The sequence below is a fragment of the Xenopus laevis genome, chromosome 4S (assembly GCF_017654675.1).
Source record: "Xenopus laevis strain J_2021 chromosome 4S, Xenopus_laevis_v10.1, whole genome shotgun sequence".
Classification (NCBI taxonomy): Eukaryota; Metazoa; Chordata; class Amphibia; order Anura; family Pipidae; genus Xenopus; species Xenopus laevis.
The window spans coordinates 128554011-128569091 of NC_054378.1; the positions used below are offsets into that span (position 1 = coordinate 128554011).

The following is a 15081-nucleotide window of genomic DNA, read 5'->3' on the forward strand; positions in this document are numbered from 1 at the left end:
ATCTGCCAACAGGAAATGACACTTCCTGGGTCCCCATAGCAAGTTGCACCCCCCATGGACATAGGGAGTCACATGATAAGTCATTGATATAAATACCCATAATGCTCAGTCCAGCTGCAGAGATGCACAGGTCACTTTTATTATAATGCCTTATCTGTAAATCCCACGGGCACAGGTTCTGGATCCCTACGGGGTGCAAGATGGTGCCAGGGTGCCAAACTATCTGTTGCTTAAGTATTCATTTTAGTGGTATCGTTTTCCTTTAAGTCCAATATCTTCCTGCCCTCCATGCCCTCTAGCCTGGCATGCAACCAAGGGGGTGTCCCAGGGGACATGCAGAATGTCCTCTCTGAATGCAGCTCAACTGGACCACTTGGGAGCACCTCTCTCTCATCTCTTTTCCATTCTGAGAGCACAAGGAGCTGCACCACTGGGCACAACATGCAAAAGTTGGGGTGTTCTGCAGCCATTTTTGCACTTTGCCTTTTGCCCCATTATTGCTACATGAAGCTGTCAGTGTTATCACTTTATATTAATTTTACATCAGGCTGGCACCTCTTACTACTCACATATCAGTACAAATATTTTCTGGAACATGTTTATTATTAAGGAATTTGTACTTGGTGCCCACAGAATGGACTTTTTTGTGCTGGAAAATAAGCCCAGATTGGTGGGTTGCTGTGAAAGACATCAGGTGCTGCAGAGACTCAGTACAGGGGTGGTACCTGTCAGGGGATATTGTGGGACCCTGTGCTGACCTGAGGCAGATGTGCAGATGCCGCTCCCTTCAATTGCTGCTGCTGCACTAGGAAAGGATATAGAAAGAGGGCAGGCTTCTCATTGTGACTGTATGTCCTGGCTCAGTGCTGGATTTACTTTGGGTATCTGTACTGGCACAGGGCTGGGCATGCTCTGGGTATCTGTAGTGGAACAGTGATCAGCATGCTCTGGGTATCTGTGCTGGCACAGTGCTGAGCATGCTCTGGGTATCTGCACTGGCACAATGCTGGGCATGCTCTGGGTATCTGTACTGGCACAGTGCTGGGCATGCTCTGGGTATCTGCACTGGCACAATGCTGGGCATGCTCTGGGTATCTGTACTGGCACAGTGCTGGGCATGCTCTGGGTATCTGCACTGGCACAATGCTGGGCATGCTCTGGGTATCTGTACTGGCACAGTGCTGGGCATGCTCTGGGTATCTGTACTGGCACAGTGCTGGGCATGCTCTGGGTATCTGTACTGGCACAGTGCTGGGCATGCTCTGGGTATCTGTACTGGCACAGTGCTGGGCATGCTCTGGGTATCTGTAGTGGAACAGTGATCAGCATGCTCTGGGTATCTGTGCTGGCACAGTGATCAGCATGCTCTGGGTATCTGTACTGGCACAGTGCTGGGCATGCTCTGGGTATCTGAACTGGCACAGTGATCAGCATGCTATGGGTATCTGAACTGGCACAGTGATCAGCATGCTCTGGGTATCTGTACTGGCACAGTGCTGGGCATGCTCTGGGTATCTGAACTGGCACAGTGATCAGCATGCTCTGGGTATCTGTACTGGCACAGTGCTGGGCATGCTCTGGGTATTCATACAGACATAGATCTGGTTGGGTGAAGAAGGACAAGACAATAGGACATACTGTGGGTGTGATGTAGACACAGGCTTGGGATTGGGAATGCTCTGGGTACGATAAAGGCGCAGTGCAGGACATGCTCCGTAAATATTCAGTAACATTGCGATACAATCCCAAATCAGACAGAGGTGGGCGTAGCCAGTGTGCCGGAGGTGTGGCATAGCCCCAATTCTAATGCAGGAAGGTACACGGGGCGGGGCTTAGTGCAGGAGTTGGGCGCATGCGTAGTTAGTGGCTCAGACAAGTTGTCCGTGGGCTGCGATGGCTCCGCGGCTGGATGCGCTCTTGTGTCTTATCTCCCTGGCGGCCTTTCTGCACCGCTGTCCTGCGACGGGAGGTTCCGGAGGGACACGAAGGGGAGTTAGCGAGTCGTGCGGCTCCAAGGTAAGAAGTTCCGGCTGTTACTCGCTCAGACTCCGCTCCCTCCTCCTGCCCCGGGGACTCTCTGTCTCTTTCCTTCCAGGGGCCGCCGCACTTCTTGTTCAGCTTCAGTTTGTGATGTGTTTGTGCGACTTCTGCAGCAGCAGCAGCAGTTATACAGTGGGACTTGTAGGGGACAGGCAATGCCATTATTTACTTCTGCTCCTTTTATTTGGACTTCAACTCGCGTGTGCCCGTGTCCGTGTGCGTGTGCCCGTGTACCTGCGCCTCATCACTCACCTGTAGGATCTGTATCTGTAACTATGCGCGTGACTATACCTGTACCAGCCTCTCTCTATTCTCTGCTTGGCTTGTCTATATCCTGATCTATATCCCTGATATATATCCTTAATCTATATATCTAATATATGTGCCTAATCTATATCCCTAATCTATATCCTTAATATATATATCTAATATATGTGCCTAATCTTTATCCCTAATCTATATCCTTAATCTATATATCTAATATATGTGCCTAATCAAGCACACTCACCCTGGGGTTTAGCTATGTAACATTTGGGGTACCCTGTGCTTGTCTGTGTGTCACTGATCCTGACATGAGAGGGAACATAGGGGTCACCTGAGCCACTGCTGGATGGGACTGTGTGTGAATATTCATGATGTATAGAGATAATAAATAGATAAATAGATAGACATATATAGATGATAGATGGATAAAGAGAGAGAGATGATATAGAGAGAGATACATAAATAGATAATAGATCGATTAGAGATAGATGATCTAGCGATAGATACATATAAAGATGATAGATAGAAAGAGAGATAGATAGATGATAGAGTGACATATATACACGATAGAGAGAGAGATGATAGATGATAGATACAGATAGATGAGATAGATAGAGAGATATAAAGAGAGAGAGAGAGATATATAGATAGATGATAGAGGGAGGGAGTTAAATAAATGAGAGAGAGAGAGAGAGAGAGAGAGAGACAGATAGTTAGATGATGAGAGATATAGATAGATATAAAGAGAGAGATAGACAATAAATAGATAGACAATAGAGAGATAGATGGAGAGTGAGAGGGGGATAAATAGATGAGAGAGAGAGTAGGTGAATGGGGGTCATCTGTACCCACTGTCACACTGTTGTGAGTATATGTATGTATATATAATACACAAAAGCCATGAATATCCTGTAAATTCTATCCTTATAAACGGTGAGTTCTGATGTCATCAGTTATAAACGGTGAGTTCTGATGTCATTTCTGTCACATGACTCATTGAAACTTGTGTATTATAATAAATAAAGTACCCCCAGTTGTAAAATATGAGGATATTAGAAGTTACCTCGGAGTTCCATGATCTGTATAACTCGGCCTTCGGCCTCGTGTTTTTATATGGTCATGAAACTCCTCGGTAACTTATAATATCCTTATATTTTACAAGAGGGGGTACTTTATTCACTATATATATGTATCTATGTATATATGTATGTATATTTTTATTTGTATAACGCTCCTTGAGGACAACGCACTGTACAGCAAAATTATAATTAGTAGCAACAAACAAGGGGTCACTGCATTAATAACAATAAGTGCATTATTGGAAATACCATTCACATACATATAAAATATAATTACACTACAGATTAAGTGCTCAGTTCAAGGAGACAAAAGGATGGAGCACCCTGTCCCGTAGAGCTTGCAGTCTAAAAAATAACTTACAGACACAATTAGGAGGGGTAGTAAGGTGCTTGCATTAATAGGAACGTTCCCCGCACTGTCTCAGCTGTATAGTCGAATACATCAAATCCTCCACGGGTACACCGCTATCCCGATATATACTTAGCCATTTCCAAGAATGAGGAGAGCACTCAAAAGTAGCAAATTATGCTGTGATTATATTTATTCAAGGCTACTACACGACGGCTACTACACGACATGTTTCAGATCCATGTTGACCCTTTATCAAGTGTCAACAGCATAATTTGCTACTTTTGGGTATTAAGGTGCTGTAGGTTACAGTGTGTGACACATATAAGTGCCAGTTCCCAGTTCAGCTGTTATCCAGGTGCTCCCAGAGGGAGTCTTTGAGTTTTGTTCTAAACTTTAGTATATGAGTTGAGTTAAGAGATCCTGGTATAATCATGAAAACAGTGGGACACCTGTACCCTGAATAAGTGAGCAGGGGGGCAGCTGTACCCTAAATAAATGAACAGGGAGAACCTTTACCCAATATATGTGAGCAGGGGGCACCCCACCTAAATAATGTCTAATTAAGGAGCAACGTTGCCTTAAATATGTGAGTAATGGGTATGTCATTTAAATATGTTATTAAGGGGCATCAATTTTCTGAATATACAAATAGGGGGCACCTGTAGCTGCAGCTGTAATGTGAATTAACTGCCAGACACAGACTTTACATTCCCTTTACCTGTTGAGCTGCAGCCATTTGTCAGGTGGCACTTGGGTTACAGGGGGGGAGGGGGCTGGGGAGATTAGCCGTTCCTTTCCGGATTTTAGGAAATCATGGGTGGGGTTAAAACATGTCCCATAGCCTGGGAGCAGTGGGAAGGAATCACAGGACTTAATCCTTTAACAGTAGGAGGTGTCGGGCAGATAAAAAGGTTACCCAGAATGTGGGGCAATGAAGAGGGAGGGGTCCCAAAACAAAAAACAGTCAGGGTTTCAGTTAAACAACGTCCAGATGTAGGGTGCTGGGAGTTGTATTTTACCAATGACTGGAGGGCACCAGGTTGAGGCAGTTGGCGTTGATATAGAGAGATATATATATATATATATATATGTCTCAATGTATCAGGGTGGGGAAAGTTATTCCTCTGACCTGGTGACAAATTTGGCAGCAAATATTTCTGGGTTTTATATGTTTATTTGAATATGTTACTAAATTCGGTAGCGTTACATAGTAGCATTGCTTCCCCTTTAATAAGTAATGTAACAGTCAGGGCAATGCCTATTCCCAGCGTGCTTTTTTTACACCCTGTTATAGGCTGAAGAATGTTGGGAGCTGTAGTCCAGAAACATCTGTGGAGCCTTTGCAACCAATAAGGTCCAGTTTTTTTTTAACCTTGGCTTGTTGCTGGAATTGTGGCCACTAGAGGCGCTGCTCTGTGAGAGTCAGACATTGCTAGATCCATACATGAAGATACAGACTCTTCCCACCCCAGTGAATGCAGCCCCCTCCTGTGAGTATTAGAGAAGCTTTTAAGGGATCCTGTCATGGAAAAACATGTTTTTTTCAAAACACATCAGTTAATAGTGCTACTCCAGCAGAAGTCTGCACTGAAATCCGTTTCTCAAAAGAGCAAACAGATTTTTTTATATTCAATTTTGAAATCTGACATGGGGCTAGACATTTTGTCAATTTCCCAGGTGCCCCCAGTCATGTCACTTGTGCCTGCACTTTAGGATGGAACTGCTTTCTGGCATGCTGTTGTTTCTCCTACTTAATGTTACTGAATGTCTCAGTGGGACCTGGATTTTACTATTGAGTGCTGTTCTTAGATCTATCAGGCAGCTGTTATCTTGTGTTAGGGAGCTGCTATCTGGTTACCTTCCCATTGTTCTTTTGTTTGGCTGCTGGAGGGGGTGCTATCACTCCAAATTGCAGTACAGCAGTAAAGAGTGACTGAAGTTTATCAGAGCACAAGTCACATGACTGGAGGCAGCTGGTAAACTGACAATATGTCTAGCCCCATGTCAGATTTCAAAATTGAATATAAAAAAATCTGTTTTGAGAAATGGATTTCAGTGCAGAATTCTGCTGGAGTAGCACTATTAACTGATGTGTTTCCCTTTAATGCTCCTCTGGAATGTGAGGGATGAGGTGATATATATTGTTGGGTGCCTGTCGCTGAATCACTTCTGGCAAAGCAAGAGAATCCCATTGTCCCTGAGGGGCTTTGAACTAAAGAATTTGACTTGGGTTCCCCCCATCTCTTGTATGTCAGAGCTTTGAAGTGTTGGTATCATTATCACACGGATCATTCACCTTTTCCTTCTCTTTGTCGGGCCCCTGTGATGCGTGGAAAGCGCTTGTTTTGTGTCACATGATCGCGTGAGGGATCTCATTCCCAACACTGCCTTTCCGTGCCACCGGGGGATTTTCCTAGAATCTCAGATATTTCCTTGGAACAAACCTGCCCGACTGGTTCCCCTGCCCTATATCTGCCGGGGATCTGAATGGGCCTGTCAATCCATGAAGTGGCCACTGTTTGCTCAGGGGTAGCCTCTCCTTTTGATGTGACTCTGCTGGAGGAAACAAAGGCCACTATTTGCCCTATTAACATTCCTCTGCATTTCCTCTGCTTTAACCACAACTCCCGGCAGGGGCTGATTGAAATGCACCAGGTTCCCCTCTCCATTTGCATTGGGCTTGAATGGAAATGTCCCCCAGCAAAAAGTTGTGGGTTTTCTCCAAAAATAAAAACCAAAATTATAATTATAAATTCAAATCATTCATTAGGACATACAGATGACTAATGCATTTCGTGCCTACTGGGGCTAAGGAGGCCTGTGAGTAAGTGCTTCAACTAGGGAATAGTCCAGATTCGATTTGATCGAAATTTATCATGTTCTGTCTCTTTAAAAATTTGACTTCGACCTTTCGCCATCTAAAACCTGCCGAATTGCTGTTTTAACCTATGGGGGACCTCCTAGAACCTATTTGAAGTCAATTGGTGGACTTTGAAAAATCTTCAATTTGGAAAAAACTTAGAATCAAATTCGATCGAATGTGCTATTAATTTGATTTGAACGATTCGAATTCGGCCGAATACAGACCTATTCGAAAACGGACCTATTTGACCCCAAAAAAATCTTCGAGGTTTTAATCTCGGTTGGTCTTTTTGATTTCGAATTTTGAAATTTTTTCAATTCGAAATTCGACCCTTGATAAATATGCCCCTTAGTCTTGAGGGCCCTAAAAATCTGGGCGCACCCATCTGTTGTACAGCAGCGAGGCGGAATATGTTGGCGCTATATTAATACTGCACACACTACTGGTACAGGTATGGGATCCGTTATCCGGAAACCCGTTATCCCGTCTCCCATAGACTCCATTATAATCAAATAATCCCAATTTTTAAAACTTATTTTCTTTTTTCTGTATAATAATAAAACAGTAACTTGTACTTGATCCCAACTAAGATATAATTAATCCTTATTGGAAGCAAAAACAGCCTATTGGGTTTATTTAATATTTATATGATTTTCTAGTAGACTTAAGGTATGAAGATCCAAATTAAGGAAAGATCTGTCATCCGGAAAACCCCAGGTCCCGAGAATTCTGGATAACAGATCCCATGCCTGTATTGTCTTTGACGTAGGAGCATATTCCAATAACTTCTATTCTTCTATTAACCCTAAAGAGGCAGTCCACCTTTAAGTTAACTTTTAGGATGGTATAGAGAATTCTAAGCAACATTTCCATTGGTCTTCATTATTATTTTTTTTAAATATTTTTTTCGAATTATTTGTCGTCTTCATCTGACTCTTTCCAGCTTTCAAATGGGGGTCGCTGACCCCGTCTAAAAAACAAATTCTCTGTAAGGCTTCAAATGTATTGTTATTGCCACATTTTGTTTACTTATCTTTCTATTCAGGCCTCTCCTATTCATATTCCAGGCTCTTCTTCAAATCAGTGCATGGTTGCTAGGGGAATTTGGACCCCAGCAACCAGATGGCTGAAATGGAAATGGAGAGCTTCTGAGTAAAAGCTAAATAACTCAAAAACCACAAATAATAAAAAATAAAAACCAATTGCAAATTATCTCAGAATATCCCTCTCTACATTATACTAATGGTTAACCTGAAGGTTTAAAAAATATGCCCCCATATTCCAGACCAACTTAATTGTAACGTGGGGCTTTGCAGCTTGGCTCCCACACTGCCCCATCCCTCGGATATGTAGGTTTTACGGCGTAACATGGTTTTCCCAACAGCTGGCAGTAGCTGGACACCTCGGGGTGGGGGTACAAAGTAATTTCAACGTATGGTTTTCGTCAGTCTGTAGAAATCCGCTGGTCATTTCTTTTTTTATGGTTGGAGAAATGTGCCATCTGGTAAGGAACTTGTTCAGTAGAATTGTTCATGGTATGGGCTCCAAATGGAACTAAATTCAGAGATACATTCCCAAAATGCACGGGGAGGTGTGTGTGTACCATGCGCTCCATATGCCTGAACTGCCTGATCTATATCCCTATGACCAAGAGTCTGTATTCATTTAAAGGACAAGTAAAGTCTACTTTAATTGGGGTAATGTAACTCCAGTATCCCACGGGCGGTTAAACTGTAAGTAAGACACTGGTCTTTTTGTCTTTGTGATATATTTTACATTTTGTTATAGGGTTGCTAGGCGCTCACTTTCCCCCAGCAACCAGCCAGGGATTGAAATTTAATTGAGCTGTTGATGAGAATTTGTTTAACCCTGGAAGGTTGTTGCTTCGCTCAGTGACGGTGTTACCGGATCAGCACATCGTATGTATATGAACAGGGGAGGTTACCGTTACTATTAACGAGAGCTGTCCATCACCTTGGGTATATGAAAGAGTTAATGGGTAAGTCCATGAAGCGGAACCCTGATTGAAAGTTCCACATCCCCTTCATTCTGTAGATTACTGCCCTGACTTGTGTATTTTACACATCTGCTCTATGAATTGTTTTAGTACATGGGGATGAGCCCGCGCCCCTGCAAAACGTTCTAAAGTGCCCCGATGTGGGTTCTGCAATGGCCGACAAGATCAGCGTAAAAAAAACTCTGGAGAACCACGGCGAATTCGGTGTATTTATTTTTCACAACATGTTTCAGATAACCATATCCTTCATCAGGTGCTTGTTACAAACTATTTAATAACCCCTTTACACCAACATGTGTGTCAGTTCCCAAATACGGCCAGACCCTGTTCAATTTCCCATGTCAATTAAAGCAAAGACAAAGAAACCCACATCCTTTTCTTCCTTTCCGATATCTGCGCCCCGGTGCTGAGCATAAAGAGAACATATGGCCGCGGGATATTGGGGGAATATGAGACCCACCTGTTTCTTCCCTTCTGCACAAACATGTGGAGCTGTAAAGCTGTATTAACGTTTAGGGCAATATAGAGATTAGGGGCCTATCCTATTGCATTGTAACAAATGCTTTCTTTTTTTTCCCAGTTGTTTGAAACCATTTCTGCACTTTTGTTTATTTCCAGAAATATATTTTTTCATTTTAGCTTGTTCTACTATTTCCTTTTCATGAATGGCAAATTCACCTACCCATATCTGAATAATGGCAAATTGGCAATGCATAAAGTTGTATTCTGATTTATACAGCTCAGGGAACTCTGAGTATCACTCATGTATTATAAGGGATAATGTACCCCCTACTGTAAATGATAAGGATATTAGAAGTCACTGAGGGATTGTTCTGTGGCCATATAAAGGCACAAGGCTGCAGGCTGAGTTATACAGGGAACTCTGAGTATCACTCATGTATTATAAGGGATAATGTACCCCCTACTGTAAATGATAAGGATATTAGAAGTCACTGAGGGGTTGTTCTGTGACCATATAAAGGCACAAGGCTGCAGGCTGAGTTATACAGGAAACTCTGAGTATCACTCATGTATTATAAGGGATAATGTACCCCCTACTGTAAATGATAAGGATATTAGAAGTCACTGAGGGATTGTTCTGTGACCATATAAAGGCACAAGGCTGCAGGCTGAGTTATACAGGGAACTCTGAGTATCACTCATGTATTATAAGGGATAATGTACCCCCTACTGTAAATGATAAGGATATTAGAAGTCACTGAGGGATTGTTCTGTGACCATATAAAGGCACAAGGCTGCAGGCTGAGTTATACAGGGAACTCTGAGTATCACTCATGTATTATAAGGGATAATGTACCCCCTACTGTAAATGATAAGGATATTAGAAGTCACTGAGGGGTTGTTCTGTGACCATATAAAGGCTGCAGGCTGCGTTATGAATCATCTGGGTCCTAAAAGTTGCCCCCAGCAGCTCCCCATCCCCTTATCTTGTTAGTGTGAGTCAGGGGCACTGCACATGCTCAGTGGGCTGTGGGAGAAGCTAAGCTTAGGTGTTTAGAGAAATCATCAAGCAGAAAAGCTTAAATGCTTATTAGCCATTCCATTGGCAATATATAGATGAAAACAAGGGTGGAATCCGTGGTCTTCTGGCTGTTGTTGAAATACAACTCCCCTCCCCTGGCAGACTGTCACACGAAATCCCCTTACTTCCCCTTTAATTTAAGACCTTTCTATAACAGGTTTCTTCCCCCGTATCTCTGTTATTTATTAGAAACAGCAGCAGAGCAGGAAGGTTTGTTTCTTGGACGAATGTTCCCTTTCGCCTGTAGGTATCAATAAACAAGCGATTGTATAAGAAGCAATTAAATGGCACACACAGTGGAAGGGGGATTTGGCTAAATTTGCCCTTTGACCTGGCCCCATTTGGTAGCCTAGGGTTAAATCCTAAAAACTTTTTTTACCCTCATTATTAATTGATGTTCTTATTTGGAACCCTCTGCGTGAGCCCGGCCGCCTCATGTTGTCGGTTCATTTTCTCGTGATGGGGACAGCGCTTAATTAAAGCTGGAATATTTAGAGGGGCACCTAATGTTAAACAGCTGCCCCTTCAAGCGGATCAGTAAGAAAATCCGGAAGTGGAGTCTTAACCATGAACATACAAAGCTAATTCCATTCCCAGCGCATGTGTTTGTCTGCAGAGCCGGTAACTTACAAGGTCGCAATTAACCTCTTCACCCCAGAGAGCGATGCCTGGGCCGCAATTTACTCCTGATCTATGATTACAGGGTAGGGGAAAACCACTGAGGTTCAGAGCCCAAACTTTTACAGGCTGTGGGGAAGGAAAGTTGTATTTTTAGCCTTCCCAGTCTCCTGCTTTAACCTGTCACGGGCCTCTTCAGTAAGCAGTGCTGTAAATATAAAATATTAATGTAATGTAAAGAGATGTCTGTGATAGGCTTAAAAGTGATAATGTAATAAAAGTGCAAAAGTTGGAATGGGCCTTGTTGCTTATAGCAACCAGTCAGCAGCTGGCATTTATAGGCCACCTGTTTCAAACCCTTTATTGGATGGATATTCTACAGCGCTGGCGTTGAAGTTACATATTAAAGGAGAAGGAAAGGCTTTGTATACTTGGGGGTGCCAAATGTTAGGCACCCCTTAGAGTTTGTAATGACTTACCTGAAACCGATGCTCCTATCAGCAGGAAACGACACCGGCCCAGGGTTATTCCAGCGAGCACCACAGAGCAATCCTATTCCGGGAAAAAACAATATATATATATATATAAATACAGTAGAACCCCAATTTTACATTTTAAGTTTTCCCTCATTTTACATTGTTCTTTTGTGGTCCCACCTGCATAATACATTTTCCTGGATTTTACACCATTTTTTTCTGGTCCCCTGAAAAACGTAAAATGGGGGTTCTACTGTAAGCTGCTGTGTAGCAATGGGGGCAGCCATTCAAAGGAGAAAAGGCTCAGGTTATACAGCAGATAAGCTCTGTAGAACATAATGGTGTTATCTGTTATCCACTGTTTAACCTGTGGCATATAGACTTTTTTAAATTTCTGCCATTGCTATACAGCAGCTTGTTTATATAGTAATGTTTCTAAATCAAACACAACAGTTTTACTAGTGCAGGGCAACACTACATAATATTTTCATGGCTTTAATACATTTTCTTTTTTTGGTGTTACTGTTCCTTTAACCCCTATAGGATAGGCTGCTTTATGTCAGAGGTGATGTACACAGGCTGCTTATCTATTCATATGCATTCAGGTATCCTAGAGGCACCTATAACATTCATTAATATAGTGATCTGAGAGGGTGTTAATCACTACGCAGGAAACCCACCCGCTTTGTAAAATACACATCATGGTGGCACCCACGTGTACTGATTACGCATAATGTAAATATTATTTAATTCAAGTTTTTTTTATAATATAAAATATACATTTTTAGTGGAAAAAAGCCTCAATCTTTTTGTGATTTTTTTCATACCCCGAGGCTGCTAAAAGTCCATATCCGAAAATACTCCATCTCCAAGCTGTCGGGTCCTGCAGAAGTCAGTGGCAAAGGTCCCATTTCAAATTTGAAGATATCATGGTCCTTGCTGAGTTTCAGCCAAGAATCTGAAAAAAATTAGGGGTTTTGATTGATTTCACAAACAATTTGAGTGTTTTGGGCAGAAAACCAGAAAAATTTGTTTTTCTGCAAAAACCTGAATTTTTCCCCAAACCAATTTTGAGTTTTTTCAATAAATAAGGTCAAATTGTCTATTCTAGTTGGGTCAGATTTTTTTTACTTAAAATAATCGCATATTGATTAATAACTCTTAATTTGTGATAAACGCTGATGTTCTACAAAAACAGTACATTTTAGATGCCCCTTTCGGAATAAGCATTTGCCCCAAATTTAGGATCGGCCAGACAGGCGGGCGGGGGGATAGGAATGACTCCCACCATATGCACCAGAATGGCTGTGCCTGTGAAAGTGATTTAATCATTAGCGTTTCCTTTCATCTGCTCGGTGAGCTATTTTGCTTCTTCTCTAAATAAATAACAATAATTATTAGGCAGAAGTAAATGAGATCAGGATGCAGCGGAACTTGCATAACTGTATATATATATATATATATATATATATATATATATATATATATATATATATATATATATATATATATATATATATATATATATATATATATATATATATATATATAAATATATATACATAAATGCTGTCATTTCGCCGTGTTCTCTCCCTTTAAGTCTGTGAAGCATCAGACTGGGTTTAGATGGCAGCTGAGCAGCAGGGACAAGCTGTTTGTGAAATATAAGTGCACCCTGGGGCTCTCGGCTCACTGTAGCCAGAAATCAACCAGGATTTTTCTTATATGGTCGCTGTTTCCCACTGTAATGAAATAAAAGAAAATGGAAATCTGATGTTTTTGTTCAATAAATTAAAGCTTGTGAGATTGCTCTGGTGGGGGCCGTCTTTTGTAGTGCTGGGGTCTGAGCCAAAACAGGCTTTTTGGGTTCCTATTATATATACTTAGACTGATATAAACAAAGTATTGCTTTCTCCATGTTGCCCAGCCTGCTGCTCCCTCTCTTCTACCTATAACTTCAGATCTGCTGTAGGCCTCCAAACGCTCATATAAGGTGTTCTTCTCTCCATCATTTGCTATAGGACCCTTGTCCTACAGTTGCCATTTCTCCCAACATTCACACCGAGCTCATTAGAACAACCTGCACTGCGAGGAAGAGTGGAGCTAAATAATTCCCTTCTCAAAGTTAAATATGAGAGGGGGAAAAAAAAACTATTTTATGAGAACTAAACAATCCGTTGTTTAGCTCTTTGATGCAAATTCTATTTAAAGAATTTTAAATAATAAAATATTTTTATAAGAACCTAAATGGGACCAGTATATTTGGGACCCAAGGTTTTCTGCATAAGGTATAGAGATCCATAATATAGAAATATCCCTTAGATCAGAGACACATGCTGCGATTCGTGGAGACTAATCGCCCACTGACAAATTTCCTCTTCTTCGGGGTGACTAATCTAAGCTAGAATGTAAATCATGGCACTTGCATCACTTTGTTTTCCGAAGTCGCCCGACGTTTCATGAAGCAACTTCGGGTAACATCGAAAAACAAAGTGCTCCGAGTGCCAGTTGAATTCCATTCTAGCCAGCGGGAAGTTTGGGGAGGAAGTTTGGGGAGATTAGTCACCCCAAAGTAGAGATTTGTCGCCGGGCGACTAATCTCCCCGAATCTGCCGTGTTTCTGCCCTAAGTGACTAATTTCTGGGTTTAACCCAGAAATTTGGCTCCCCTGTTACTTTTATTTGTAGCTGGGTGTAGCAGGCAGGGAGTGGACCCACGGGGCCCAAGGGATTTTTCCGCGATTTCCTGCTGGCCCAGTCCGGCCCTGCTTTAAATTATTTATAGTTAAAGATTTATTATATTTAAGTTTTATTGTTACAGAGAAAAAGAAAATCCTTTTAAATAAAAAGTAACTGTTTGATTAAGAAGGAGTCTATTAGAAACGGCCTTCTTGTAATTGCAGCTTTCTGCATAACGGGTTCCTGGATAATGGATCCGATGCCTGTATAATCTATTAGGCGATTTAGTAGTTTGTTACACCGGGGTCTATGTCCTTACTATTCAACCCCCTCCTTCCCCCGCTTTCGTATGGGACGCCTCTATAGTGGGAGTTTTTAGTTTGGGGCTGGTTGGCCTGAGAAGAGCCACCCCCCCCCCCCCCTTTTATATTTGAAGGCTCTGAGGTATTTGTAAGGCCCTCACTTCTGATGAGATTGTAATGTGGCCCTGTAATCTCCCTCCCGCCTGAGTTTTGTGTTTTGGTGAAAGCTCTGAGAAAATTCCTGCGCTTCTGACTGTGAATTTGTTGTCAATCTGCAAAAAGCCTGGCTAATGGCGAAAACTCCTGGGGCTTCAATAATGAGGAACTCGCTCCTTTGCACAGAAAAGGAGTGAACACAAGTGGAAAGTAGAAGTTGTTTGTCCCAGCAGCCCCCCTGTAGTTCAAAATGGACTCCTTCCCTGCCAGAGGTTGCCAGGGCAACAGCTTCTTCCTGTCACACTGTGCTGCCTATTGTTTCCCCATTCCACTGAAACATTCCCACATCTAGGGCATATTTTGTAGCCCCAAGTGGCAAGTACTTGAGTTCTGATCATTAGCAATGTACCCAAGCCGTTTGAATCCGTGAATCCTGCCCTGTGAATGCTGCTTTTTAGGTTTTATCTTCCTTTCTCAAATGTTACCAGGAATAGAAATCTGGCAGATAAGGGGCTGCCTGACAAAATGCATCGACTCTGTATTGTTTCCCCCACTTGTCAGTGTCATTTTAACAGTTGCAGGTGCCTCTGAAAGTTTCAGACCCTGTGGTGATACTCATTACTCATATACAATAGACAATGGCTAAATGGGCACTTGTTCCTTTACCATGATAGGATTTGATCCCCCCCTTTC

The 15081-nt window shown here is 42.2% G+C and overlaps 1 protein-coding gene across 3 annotated transcripts in view; it reads left to right on the plus strand.

The window, feature by feature from the left end:
* The first annotated feature begins 1891 nt into the window (after window positions 1–1891).
* il17rd.S (interleukin 17 receptor D S homeolog) overlaps window positions 1892–15081 on the plus strand; it is a 56026-nt gene continuing 42836 nt past the window's right edge. The window contains exons 1-2 of one of the 3 annotated variants that reach the window (XM_041591134.1): window positions 1892–2016; window positions 8387–8597. Coding sequence is in view for 1 of the 3 variants with exons in the window: in NM_001372133.1 (NP_001359062.1) it covers window positions 1894–2016 (123 nt within the window). In the remaining 2 variants the exon portion in view is untranslated. 3 annotated transcript variants of the gene reach the window in all.